Source organism: Dermacentor silvarum, chromosome 10, assembly GCF_013339745.2.
Source record: "Dermacentor silvarum isolate Dsil-2018 chromosome 10, BIME_Dsil_1.4, whole genome shotgun sequence".
In the NCBI taxonomy this organism is placed as follows: domain Eukaryota; kingdom Metazoa; phylum Arthropoda; class Arachnida; order Ixodida; family Ixodidae; genus Dermacentor; species Dermacentor silvarum.
In genome coordinates, this window is record NC_051163.1 from 154,346,674 (window position 1) to 154,358,643 (window position 11,970).

An 11,970-nucleotide genomic window follows, 5' to 3' on the forward strand; every position below is an offset into this window, starting at 1 on the left:
GGGCCCGTTGTGGTAGCCCAGTGGATATGGTATTTTGCCACTGAGCTCAAGGTTGCGGGTTCAATCATGGCCGTGGCGGCCGCATACCGATGAGGGCAGAATGCAAAAACTCCCGTGTACCATACATTGGGTGTATGTTACAGAAATCCAGGTGGCCGAAAATATTCCCACTACAGCATGCCTCATAATCCGATCATAGTTTTGGCACGTAAAAGCAGAGAACTTAACTTAATTTTGACTTGCCACGTATGCATGCATGGCAACCAGTGTTATCTGTTCTCCCACCTGCATCACTCGTTATGCACAGCAGCGAGTTGCACCTCTGCTTAGGAGAAATTCCTTTGACTCATGCAAATGTGACTTCAATCTTCGCTGCTTATATTGGTATAGATCAAAGTACCTGCCAGTACTAATGACACACCTGCTACAATGCCAAACTGCTAGATGCTGTCACCCATTTTTCATGCTGTTCTTGCAATCAGCCTAAGGCAGTATGGTTACTCCTACAACATGTCATTTTTTAATGAACCTCATTTAATCCTTCATGAACACAATGCACTACAGATGAATCTGTATTTCTCTGCAGTAACAAGTAACTGTGAACATCTGCAAATATGCTAATTACCAATTAATTAACTACACAGCATTCGCTAATAGCATTTTAGGTAATTACTGCACGGGCATCTGTTGCAAATGCTGAAGGGCAGTCAGCGTTCCAGGCAGTTACTCTTACTAGAAATCCAAACTAGCACCAGTTTTGAGATATCCATGCGCAAATGCAAAATGTGTCCTACTAATGTTTGTTTAATTTGCATGACATGACGAAATAGTTGTTTGTTTAATTAGACGATATACAGACACAGTTAATCGTTGATTATACTGCAAAGGGCCATCGAAACTAATTATGTATATATATATATATATAATGCTTGTTTAATTTGTACGATATAACAGTAATAGTTCATTACCGCATGTTTATTAGGACCGTCGTAATAATGTAATGCTTAATTAGAACTAAAAGTTAATCACTGATTACCGCCCAAGGCCGTCGCTAATGATGCGTTATGGGAAAAAGTAGTCTGCACTGCCTCCGAGAATATCTAGATCACATTTACAAAACAGCTAGGTGTTACACACATGTCGATCGTTTATGCAAAGTACCACTAAGCGCACGTTAGCACGAATGCATAACATATAAGCGTGTAAAACGTTCAAATGCAGCCGCACCGCTTAACGTCATTAGCCACGCTCACGATGGAGGCGCACTCGTACCTGTGATGCAGGTTCGGAGGCCGCGTTCTTCGCTTCTTATCCAAGGCCGCATGCAGCAAATTGTGGGACGGCACCGCATTTGGCATAAGTCACCTGCACCGATAGCCTGTGAGCGGCAAGTAGTGTAAGTATTGACGAACTGCTTTAAGACGGCCACAAACTTACCCAAAAGACGCGCAGTACTGATGGGTAGCAAAAGTCACTGTCCGCTAAGCTGTTTGCTGCACACTGATCGAGGAAGCCGTAGCGCGCTTTCCCAATCTCAGATTCATCATCCACAACTTCCTCAACCTTAGGTCCTTTCAGGTAGCTGTGAAAGCTTACGCCTTTATCCCGAGCGGACGAAGTACACTGAGTCACGGAACAGTACTTCACCATGGCGTAGCACTTGCTGCGGTGCCGTAGACAGGCCTTCAGGTCGAACTTTGACGTATTGAACAATTGAAATTCTAAAAAAAAATGTGAAAAACTGGCCCACGACTGCGCATAAGAGCATCCAACTACCCCATACGCACGATAACCAACCAAACTGCTGCTTTGCTACGACTTATAATAACAGACACGTAGCAGACTAAATTGCGCGACTCCCCCTGGTGACGTCTTACAGGCGGTGGCGCAAGAGGACAATAGTGAAGAAATTCAGATCAACAAAAACAAAAATTATGGGTTTTTACGTGCCAAAACGACGATCTGCTTATGAAGCACGCCGTAGTGGGGGACTCCGGAATAGTTTGGACCACATGGAGTTCTTAACGTGCACCTAAATCCAAGTACACGGGTGTTTTCGCATTTCGCCCCCGTAGAAATGCAGCCACCGTGGTCGGGATTTGATCCCGCGACCTCATGCTTAGCAGCCGAACACCATAGCCACTAAGCAACCACTGCGGGGCATTTGCACAGTTGGGTTCACTGTCTTTAATATATGAACTGGTCAAATTTGCATGCATCTGCAAAGCTTTTGTCTGTTTGTTTTGTACGCACAAGATGAAGGGGAAGTGTACAGAGTTCCATGGTGCTTCAGTTGACTATGCTAACGGTATTTGCTGGTGGCAGCAAGTTTGGCAGCTTCTAGTACGAAGTCCTGCAGTCTCGACATGCAAATGCTGAGCGGACTCGTCCTGGGAAGCCACGTCCACCTTGTGTCCACCTCAGTTAAGAGCACTTAGGCATGGAAGATTTTGTGACAAAGTGTGCAAAAGGAAGTGAAAGAAACCTCAGCACAGGTGACCATCAACAAAAGTGCCTTTACTGCAAGATGCAGTGTCGTAGGTCCCCACCATTTTGATGATGAGGGTGCAGGGACCATGGATGGGCATGTACCCCCTCATGAGTATCTGCTCACATCATACTCATTTCATAGCATGAGTGTGAATGCAAGTGACTACAAAGTATGTGAGTGGACAAGAGTAGAAATGGCAATGAGTGCCAGTTACTATGTGAACGATACTGACTGTCAGTGAGTTGAAGTGAATGATCAGCCATGAGTACGAGCACGAGTTTCAGTGTAAATGAATATGAATGTAAGTGCTGGTTAGTGGCAGGGTCGTTTGTGCTCTCTTTTTCATAGAGCGGCTCAGCAGACGTTGCTTTACCAGTCTCCTTAAAAAGCTGGCCACTAATGAAAATAAATTCTTGCAGCATGTGATGGAGGTATGGCACCTATAATTTAGAAGTGGGAACAGTCTGGAGTAGTTGTTATCATTCTGTTTGTGATGTGCAATCCCACATGTCATGATAGCGCCACACCGGTTGTGATTCCTTTAATTATAAATGCATTATCAGGGAAAAGGAAAACTCACCAAAGCGCCGCAGCCGTTTCTGACTCCTCTCAAATCGCTTGAGGTTCCGGGCTTCAAGCTGTCGGTTCCGTTTGGTGAAAGAAAACAGGGAGGGAATCCAGTCTGGATGGTTTTTGTACCTGTGACAAGGTTCTCCTGCATTGGGGTCGATGCCAGACATTTTCATCCGGAGTAAGCTTGCAAAATTGAAATTTGCAATGGGAATGACTGCAGAGAACTCACACTGAAAAGTAAACCTCAAATGCCCTATGCAACATTTTTGATAAGCTGATCAGTTTGGTACCTAAAAATAATAATGCAAGCGCAGGAAAGTCATAGTAGCATTCTGCCATGCTAAAGCAAATTCGTTTCAGTTGCATATAGCTCAGCAAACCAATTATGAAATCATTAATTACTCTACTATTATTTCCACTTAAATAACATTTTTTATTGTTTTTTTTTAAACACAAATGTACTCCCCACGGCCAGAAGTTAAGGTGAACCGGCTGCTTTAATTTTCTCTGTGGTCAAATAGTGTTGCGGCTTTGTGTAGCATTAATAGTACTGACATGAGATTTTCAACTTGTCATTTCTTGTGCTAAATGAAATTCAGAACCCTCTAAATGATACAGAAAATACCAGCAAGCTGCATACAGGAGGCTCTGATAGTAAATATAATAGGGGCCTTTGTTTCCAGATTTAATATTTTTGGGGAAATAGGGGGTAAAAATTGGGTGTTATTTTTACAGAGGAAAACCAGGTTGAAATCAGGGGCTTTGTTGTATGTAGGAAAAGTAGGGGAGAATTATCAAGAGCTTTTATAAGGGAATTATCACGGCAGCCCAAAATTTGGGATTTCTTGATAATTTTTAGAAACAATTCACACAAGCAATGACCTCCTTTTGGACAAAGACGTTCCAGTTAAACAACCGAAACAACTCACAGGAACATGTAATAGCTCGTAAATCATGGGACAAGCTCGTGCCTACAAATCCTCGTCGTCAGGCAGAAATCACATTAACAAAAACTACTATTAAAGATGGGTTTGGCAAGCCCTTCTTTACTTTGTTCTCTTCACTTTTTAACAACAGAAAAAAGAACAAAAGGTAGCACACATAAGCATGCTTAATTCGCAGGAGATCTGATGCTTTTCATTATTTTACAAGCCATTGTTAACGTACAGTTGCGTTCAATGTGAGCTGCAACAGGGTGCCCATGGTGGAAGGGGCTCCCAGAGTTCACGGCGGCGCCGACATACGACAAAGTGGATAACTAAGCACCATGTCCAATTACTGGCATTTATTAAACCAATTTTTCACATGTCAGCACCACCAAGAAAACTCACGCGTCCTTTGACTGTGCTGTAGCTCATACTGAATGCAACTGTACATTACCATATGCATTAGGGTAATTTCTGTGCCGATCTTAGACCTGTCACACCTTGTGGTTCTGTTAAAGTGATTCCTACTGCAGTATACGCTCTTGCAACAAAATTAATGGAATACTAACAAGACGCATCAGCCATCCTTCGTTGAATGTAACGTAGCTGGGTAAACATCTTCTCAACGTCAGAGCTTCGTTCATTTTCTTCCTAGCAGCATTACCGGCGTTTACAGAAATGCGATGTGCGGAAAGTCCGATGCAATGCGCTGATGTAGTATTCATGTAAATGCGGCTACCGCTGATTTCCCTACACAACCCCTTGTTTTGTGAAAACGCACCCTTAATTCGTTAACAATTTTTTTTTAGACTCGGTGGGGAATTTCGTTTAATAGTGCCGGAAGAAAGGCATGTACGCGAAGGGACACATTGTCCATAGTTCGCTTGCGGTGGAAGGAAACTTGACTTTCATGCGAAAGAAAACACGGCAAATACAAGGGCCACCCGGGCTTCAAAGCTCCAGGGCCAGGGGGCAAGCATGGGAAATGTGTAGCAAGACGGGAGGAATTTAGATGTGGAGTGGAATATCTTCTGACGGCTGAAGGAGGATTTCACACGCGCATTTCTATCTTTGCTTCTTGCTGTTCCCCACTTCAATCGCCGCTGTATATTTCCCAAGTTGCAAGATGTCATCGGTCATCTTTTGCTGCTACTGATCACCACTGCCACTGCCGAGCGCTCCTTTTCGGCCCTCAACCGGGTTTTGTTGTCGGAAGGAAGCCGTCTTCTACGTAACCACATTAATGAGCTGCTGTGCATCACCACTGAAGGCCCAGAACTGCCACACACCCGAGATGCCACTGACCAACATGTTTTTTATCGATTTTCTTGAGAAAGTGGTGGGAAACCATGGTGAATGTAACTGTTTGGAATGTGGTTGAGAATGCACACATATATTTGTGGTGGTTTACATTTTTGTTAGTAGGAAGTACGTAGATGTCTTAGTTTTGTAAAGGGGTGTACTGAACAGTTCAGATGGTAGCGTCTGTTCGTAATCGAAAGGCGGGTGACGCAGAGCAGGAACAGCTGGTTGCACGAACGGCTCCCACTCGTGCTAAGCACTGGCGATCCGGCTGGCCTACTGGTTGCACTGCAGGCGTTGAACAGTCGATCTGGCTGGCCTTGTCCGTGTGCTGCTCTTCTTCATTACAATTACCCCGGTGCAAAAGCGGAGCCATCCTGGCGACTTACGACGTGGAGACGAGCGGTTCATAAAATGGTTTCAGGCGGTGAACGTGGACAATATCCCGTCCACGGCGGCGCTTGTCGGATGTCGGTGTAAGCGGCTCTATGACATAGTTGACCGGAGAGGTGCGTTCGACGATGCGGTATGGTCCATCATACTTCGAGAGAAGTTTTGTCGAAAGTCCAGGCGTGGTATAAGGCACGGACAACAAGACAAGTGTGCCGGGAGCGAAGTTCGGATTCGTAGCGTCACCATCGCGGTTGTCTTTTTGTCGCTGTTGGTCGTCGGAGGTGAAATGACGGGCTAATTGACGGCATTCCTCGGCGTATCGGGCGACGGCTGATACGGGAGCACACTCTGACGCGTCTGGTGTATAAGGCAAAACCGTATCGATGGTATGGGAAAGATCGCGACCGTAGAGGAGGAAGTACGGGGAAAATCCCGTAGTACTTTGGGTAGCCGTATTATATGCGTACGTGACAAATGGGAGGATGATGTCCCAGTTTGTATGCTCCGATGAAACGTACATGGCGAGCATATCACCAAGGGTTCGATTGAAGCGCTCCGTAAGCCCGTTAGTTTGAGGATGGTACGCCGTAGTGGTCCGGTGAACTATGCGGCAATGAGCAAGCAGAGCTTCAACCACCTGCGACAAAAACACGCGGCCTCTATCGCTCAGCAGTTCCCGAGGCGGGCCATGACGAAGAATGAAACGATGGAGCAGAAAGGATGCAACGTCACTGGCGGTTGCTGCAGGTAGAGCAGCGGTTTCGGCATAGCGTGTAAGGTGATCAACCGCTACAATAATCCATCGTTTGCCAGCAGGTGTGAGCGGTAGCGGCCCGTACAGGTCAATTCCCACACGGTCGAAGGCACGAGCAGGGCACGGAAGCGGCTGTAATAAACCGTGGGCCGGATGAGGCGGAGATTTGCGGCGTTGGCATTGCGGGCACGAGCGGACAAACTTTTGGACAAAAGTAAACATTCCTCGCCAGTAGTAACGTTGCCGCAAGCGCTCATACGTCTTCAAAACGCCGGCGTGTGCACATTGTGGGTCATTATGGAAAGACGCGCACATGTCGGAACGCAAAGACCTCGGGATAACTAGGAGCCACTTGCGACCATCGGGCTGGTAGTTGTGTCGGTACAAGAGGTTATCCCGGACAGCAAAATGGGCAGCCTGGCGACGCAGGGAGCGGGAGATGGGAGATGCTGGCGAGCGAGAAAGGAGATCCAAAAGAGAGGCCACCCAAGGATCCTTGCGCTGTTCTGATGCGAAGGTGTCGATGTCGACCGACGACACCGTCTCAAAGGTGGAGGGGGAGGCAGTGTCGGCTGGCAGCGGAGAGCGGGACAGAGCGTCAGCGTCAGTGTGCTTGCGGCCTGAGCGGTAGATGACGTGTATGTCGTATTCTTGAATGCGAAGAGCCCAGCGGGCAAGGCGTCCAGACGGGTCTTTTAAAGAGGATAACCAACAAAGGGCGTGATGGTCAGTAACCACATTGAAAGGTCTGCCGTATAAATAAGGGCGAAACTTCCCGAGTGCCCAAACGATGGCCAGGCATTCTTTTTCTGTGACGCTGTAATTGCGTTCCGCTTTGGTCAGCGCACGACTGGCGTAAGCAACGACGTACTCGGAGTAGCCAGGCTTGCGCTGCGCAAGAACAGCACCAAGGCCAATACCACTGGCATCGGTATGCACTTCAGTCGGGGCGGTGGGATCATAGTGTCGCAGTATAGGCGGAGACGTCAGGAGACGGCGTAAGGTCACGAACGCGGTGTCGCATGCAGGAGACCAGGCGGATAGGTCGTTGGCGCCACTTAAGAGTTGTGTCAGAGGTGATATAATCGAGGCAAAATTGCGAACAAAGCGTCGGAAGTAAGAACAAAGGCCGATGAAGGCGCGGAGTTCTTTGAGTGTCTTAGGTTTAGGAAACTCTGCCACAGCGCGAAGTTTTGATGGGTCGGGGCAAATGCCGTCTTGGGATACGACGTGACCTAGAATCATGAGCTTCCGCGCGGCGAACTGGCACTTTTTCAAGTTCAGTTGCAGGCCTGCGTTGGTCAAGGACATCAACACTTGCCTAAGGCGGAGAAGATGCGTGCTGAAATCAGGGGCGAACACAACGATGTCGTCGAGGTAGCATAAACACGTGCTCCATTTTAGGCCGCGCAATATATTGTCCATCATTCGCTCAAACGTAGCAGGCGCATTGCATAGGCCAAATGGCATCACGTTAAATTCGTATAAACCATCTGGAGTAATGAATGCGGTTTTAGGGCGATCAATTGCTGACATCGGGACCTGCCAGTAGCCCGAGCGTAAATCCAACGAAGAGAAGAATTCAGCGCCTTGCATGCTGTCCAGAGCGTCGTCAATGCGCGGTAAAGGGTACACGTCTTTTCGCGTTATCTTATTAAGACGGCGATAATCGACGCAGAACCGAATGGAACCATCTTTTTTTGTGACGAGAACCACCGGTGATGCCCACGCGCTATGGGAAGGTCGAATGACGCGCTGAAGCATGTCGTCGACGTGCTCACTGATCACCTGACGCTCCTTGGCTGAGACGCGGTACGGGCGCTGCCGCAAAGGCGCGTTGGAGCCAGTGTCGATGTGGTGGCTGACGGTTGACGTGCGGCCCAGAGTAGGCTGAGCGACATCAAAAGAAGAACAGAACTGGGCAAGCAGGTGAAGAAGCTGGGAGCGCTGCTCGGAAGTAAGGTCGTCGGCAATGAAAGGTGTGAATAAGTCAGGTGATGGCGGAGCAGAAGTGGAAAGTGCACAGAAGTCAGTGAGCTGTGCATGCGAAGCATCCGGCACGTCGGTAATAAATATGTCATCAAGAGGCTGAACACGGCCAAGTGTTTCGCCGCAAAGAGCCTTCAGGGCTGTAGGAAGAGGATTGCAGACAACGATGGAGCTGAAACCGGCTGAAATGTCAAGCGTGGCGAAAGGGAGGGGAACATCTTTGCGGGTTATGAAGAGTTCCGAAGGAGTGAAGAGGACAGCGCCTTCAGAGACAGCGCCACAAAAGACGGGAACAACGGCACACGAGTACGGCGGTATGGCGATGTCTTCCCGAAGGACTAGCTTGGCGGGAAGAGAAGTGGCGTCGACGAGGGACACGTCACACAGAGGCGATAATTCGACTTCAGCACGCGCACAGTTGATGACAGCGTTATTTCGCGAAAGAAAGTCCCACCCGAGTATCACGTCGTGAGAGCATGACTGCAGAACCACAAACTCCACAATATAGAGAACGCCCTGAATAATAACTCTAGCTGTACATGCTGCTGAAGGCCGAACTGGCTGGGCGCTTGCTGTGCGAAGAGAAAACCCAGAAATTGGCGTCGTAACTTTTCGTAAAGCGCGAGAGAGGCGTTCGTTTAGGACAGACACGGCTGCTCCAGTATCAATTAGCGCAACGGTAGAGACGCCGTCAACAGTAAGGTCGACAACGTTCGCAGGCGACAATGAAGGACTTGTACAGATCGACGGCGACGCAGTTCCTGCCTCCTGAACTACGGCGCTTAGTTTTCCTCTTGCGTGGGTGAAGGGCGCCGACGCATCGGGGACAACGAGCGGCGACGCGGGGAAGGTGATCGACGTGTAAGGACCGGGCGCTCGGCTGGTGGCCTGTTCGACTGCCGACTAAAAGAAGTGTCGTGGAAAGGTTGCACGTCGGCGTAGGGAGGCGACTGCGCAAAGCCATCAGAGTGCAGCATGCGGCGGCGGCAGAGTCGTGCAACATGGCCGGGAATACCGCAGGCATAACATATGGGCCTGTTGTCTTGCGTACGCCAAGGATTAGCAAAGGCAGGAGGAGGTCGATGAACGGGATGATGAACGGGTGGTAGCGGCCGTGGATGTAGCGCAACGAGTGGTTGACGAGGAGGCTGCGCGGCGACGGATGCGTAAGTAAGTGGCGCTGCGACAGGGGACTGCTGATGCTGCATTGGTAGAGCCTCAGCAACTTGCTCTTCAATAACCCGCCGGAGCGTCGGAGCGAGCTGTGTAGGAGGCTGTTGCGGCAGCGGCTGCTGTTGGGGTAGCTCAGCGAAGGGTAGTAGAGAAAGCTGTCGTGCAACTTCCTCCCGCACGAAAGCTTGGATTTGTGTGAGCAGGGGGGAGCGATCAGACAACACTGTCATGGAAGAGAGGGTCTCGTCAGCCACTGAGGGGCGCCTGGTCAAAGCGCGCTGCCTCCTCAACTCGTCGTAGCTTTGGCACAAGTTTATGAGCTCTGCTACGGTACGCGGACTCTTGGCGATCAACATTTGGAAGATGTCATCGGCGATGCCCTTCAATATGTGTTTCAATTTGTCATTTTCCGTCATAGAAGCATCCACCCGTTTGCATAGGTCGAGAACCTCTTCGATAACAGGTGAATGTTTCACCGGGTTGTTGAGCTCGCTCTCGTAACCGCTGCTCGGCGCGCAACTTGTGGACGGCGGGGCGACCGAACACTTCAGCGAAACTGGTCTTGAACGCGGACCAGGACTGAAAGTCGGCTTCGTGATTTTTAAACCACAGGTGAGCCACTCCCGCAAGGTTGAAGATGACGGCATTTAACTTGGCGGTATCGTCCCAACGATTGTGCAAGCTCACCCGTTCATAGGTAGACAACCAGTCATTGACGTCTTGCTCATCCGTACCGCTGAAAACCGCGGGATGGCGGAGCGGGAGAGCGCCAGAGCAGGCAACGGAGGGTGGCGGCGACGTCGGCTGGGGAGAGTCAGGCATGACGGAAGGCAGAGTGCGAGACCGGAGTTCCAGGGTGGAAATGTTCTTGAAAACCCCGCACCTTCCACCAATTGTAAAGGGGTGTACTGAACAGTTAAGATGGTAGCGTCTGTTCGTAATCGAAAGGCGGGTGACGCAGAGCAGGAACAGCTGGTTGCACGAACGGCTCCCACTCGTGCTAAGCACTGGCGATCCGGCTGGCCTACTGGTTGCACTGCAGGCGTTGAACAGTCGATCTGGCTGGCCTTGTCCGTGTGCTGCTCTTCTTCATTACAGTTTATATTTCTTTTACTAGTTTGGTTGCTGAGTGAGCGGTCGTGGGATGGGCAGTGTCTGCATGTGCTTCTACAGTAATGGACAAATGAAACCAAAACATTATAAAGTAAAACACATCTCGCAAGTACTAACTCGCGAGTGCGATTTCATACCGCTACTTATACGGTTGCCAAAGATGGTATAAGCCCCACAATGGGCGTAGAAACCTTAATCATGATAATACTACACATACTGCCGAAATAAAAAACAAAAGAACGCACCCTAGCTTGTTCGTATTTCAATTGTCCATGACTGTACGTACATGCACAACCAATTGTGTGTGGCAGCCGTAAATTATCTAGATGTGTCAATGTCATGCTAATTGTTGTGATTGATATGAAAGCTCCGATGTACACCTTCCGTGTGTGTATACATGTGTTGAGCATGGATTTGACTTCCTAGTGCTTATGTAGAATACAGAATTGTCCGCATTGTTTATCAGGAGATTTGGAGTCAGAAACGTTGTTACTGCTACGCGATAAATCTACAAAAAAAAAAAAAGAAAAAAAAAGGGGGGGGCTATACCGCACTTCTCTTTCACCCTAAACATTAATTCGTCTGCTACCGAGATGCCACCGTTATGGACAGGAAGCTATTCGGCGAGACGGATAAGGAAATGAGAATGTAAATTAATTGGATGGTTCAGAAAACGGCCGGGGATCTCACACCATGAACGCAATCAAAATGACAAGCTGTCATTCGGAAACGAATCATGTAATCGCGTCGCTGGGCGAGTGCGTTCTCCACTAAGGCTCATCGATACTATCTTTCACAGAAAATGACAATGAATGATCATGTCCTCTCACCCTGCAAGAAGTGCTTGCCGCAAAGCCGGTCGTTGTCAGTTGGTTCCCAGTTTCGCCTTCGAACAGCGCGAATCCACTGTCGGCATCGTTCAGGATCATGCTTCGGGAATCGAAAGAAACCGATGCCACTTCCAGTCGTTGCGCGAGTAGTACATCCCAATACGCAACAAGTAGTCACCATTTGGTGAGTAAGTTCGCTCTTGTGCTATGTCTGAAGGTATGCCCGTAACCCGGTGAACCTTGTTCAGCGCACAACTCGCCGATTTGTTTGCCTACCAGCGTCGTCGACAACTAAGCCACATGCTTTTTTTTTTTAATACTGTTAGAACATGGCGATCACGACACCACTTAAATTTTTTTTTGCCTTCTGTTTAGGAATGCAATAAAAAACCACGTAATAATTACAATAACAATAAAATTAATAAT

The 11,970-nt window shown here is 48.6% G+C and overlaps 1 protein-coding gene across 1 annotated transcript in view; it reads right to left on the reverse strand.

The window, feature by feature from the left end:
* Positions 1–11,807, reverse strand: part of LOC119431942 (uncharacterized) — a 30,735-nt gene extending 18,928 nt beyond the window's left edge. Inside the window, exons 1-2 of the mRNA XM_049658120.1 lie at positions 11,545–11,807; positions 3,072–3,288 (exon numbers count right to left, since the gene is read on the reverse strand). Of these exons, the coding sequence (XP_049514077.1) occupies positions 3,072–3,288; positions 11,545–11,643 (316 nt within the window). The 5' untranslated portion in view covers positions 11,644–11,807. The remainder of the gene's footprint in view (positions 1–3,071; positions 3,289–11,544) is intronic.
* Positions 11,808–11,970: the final 163 nt, after the last annotated feature.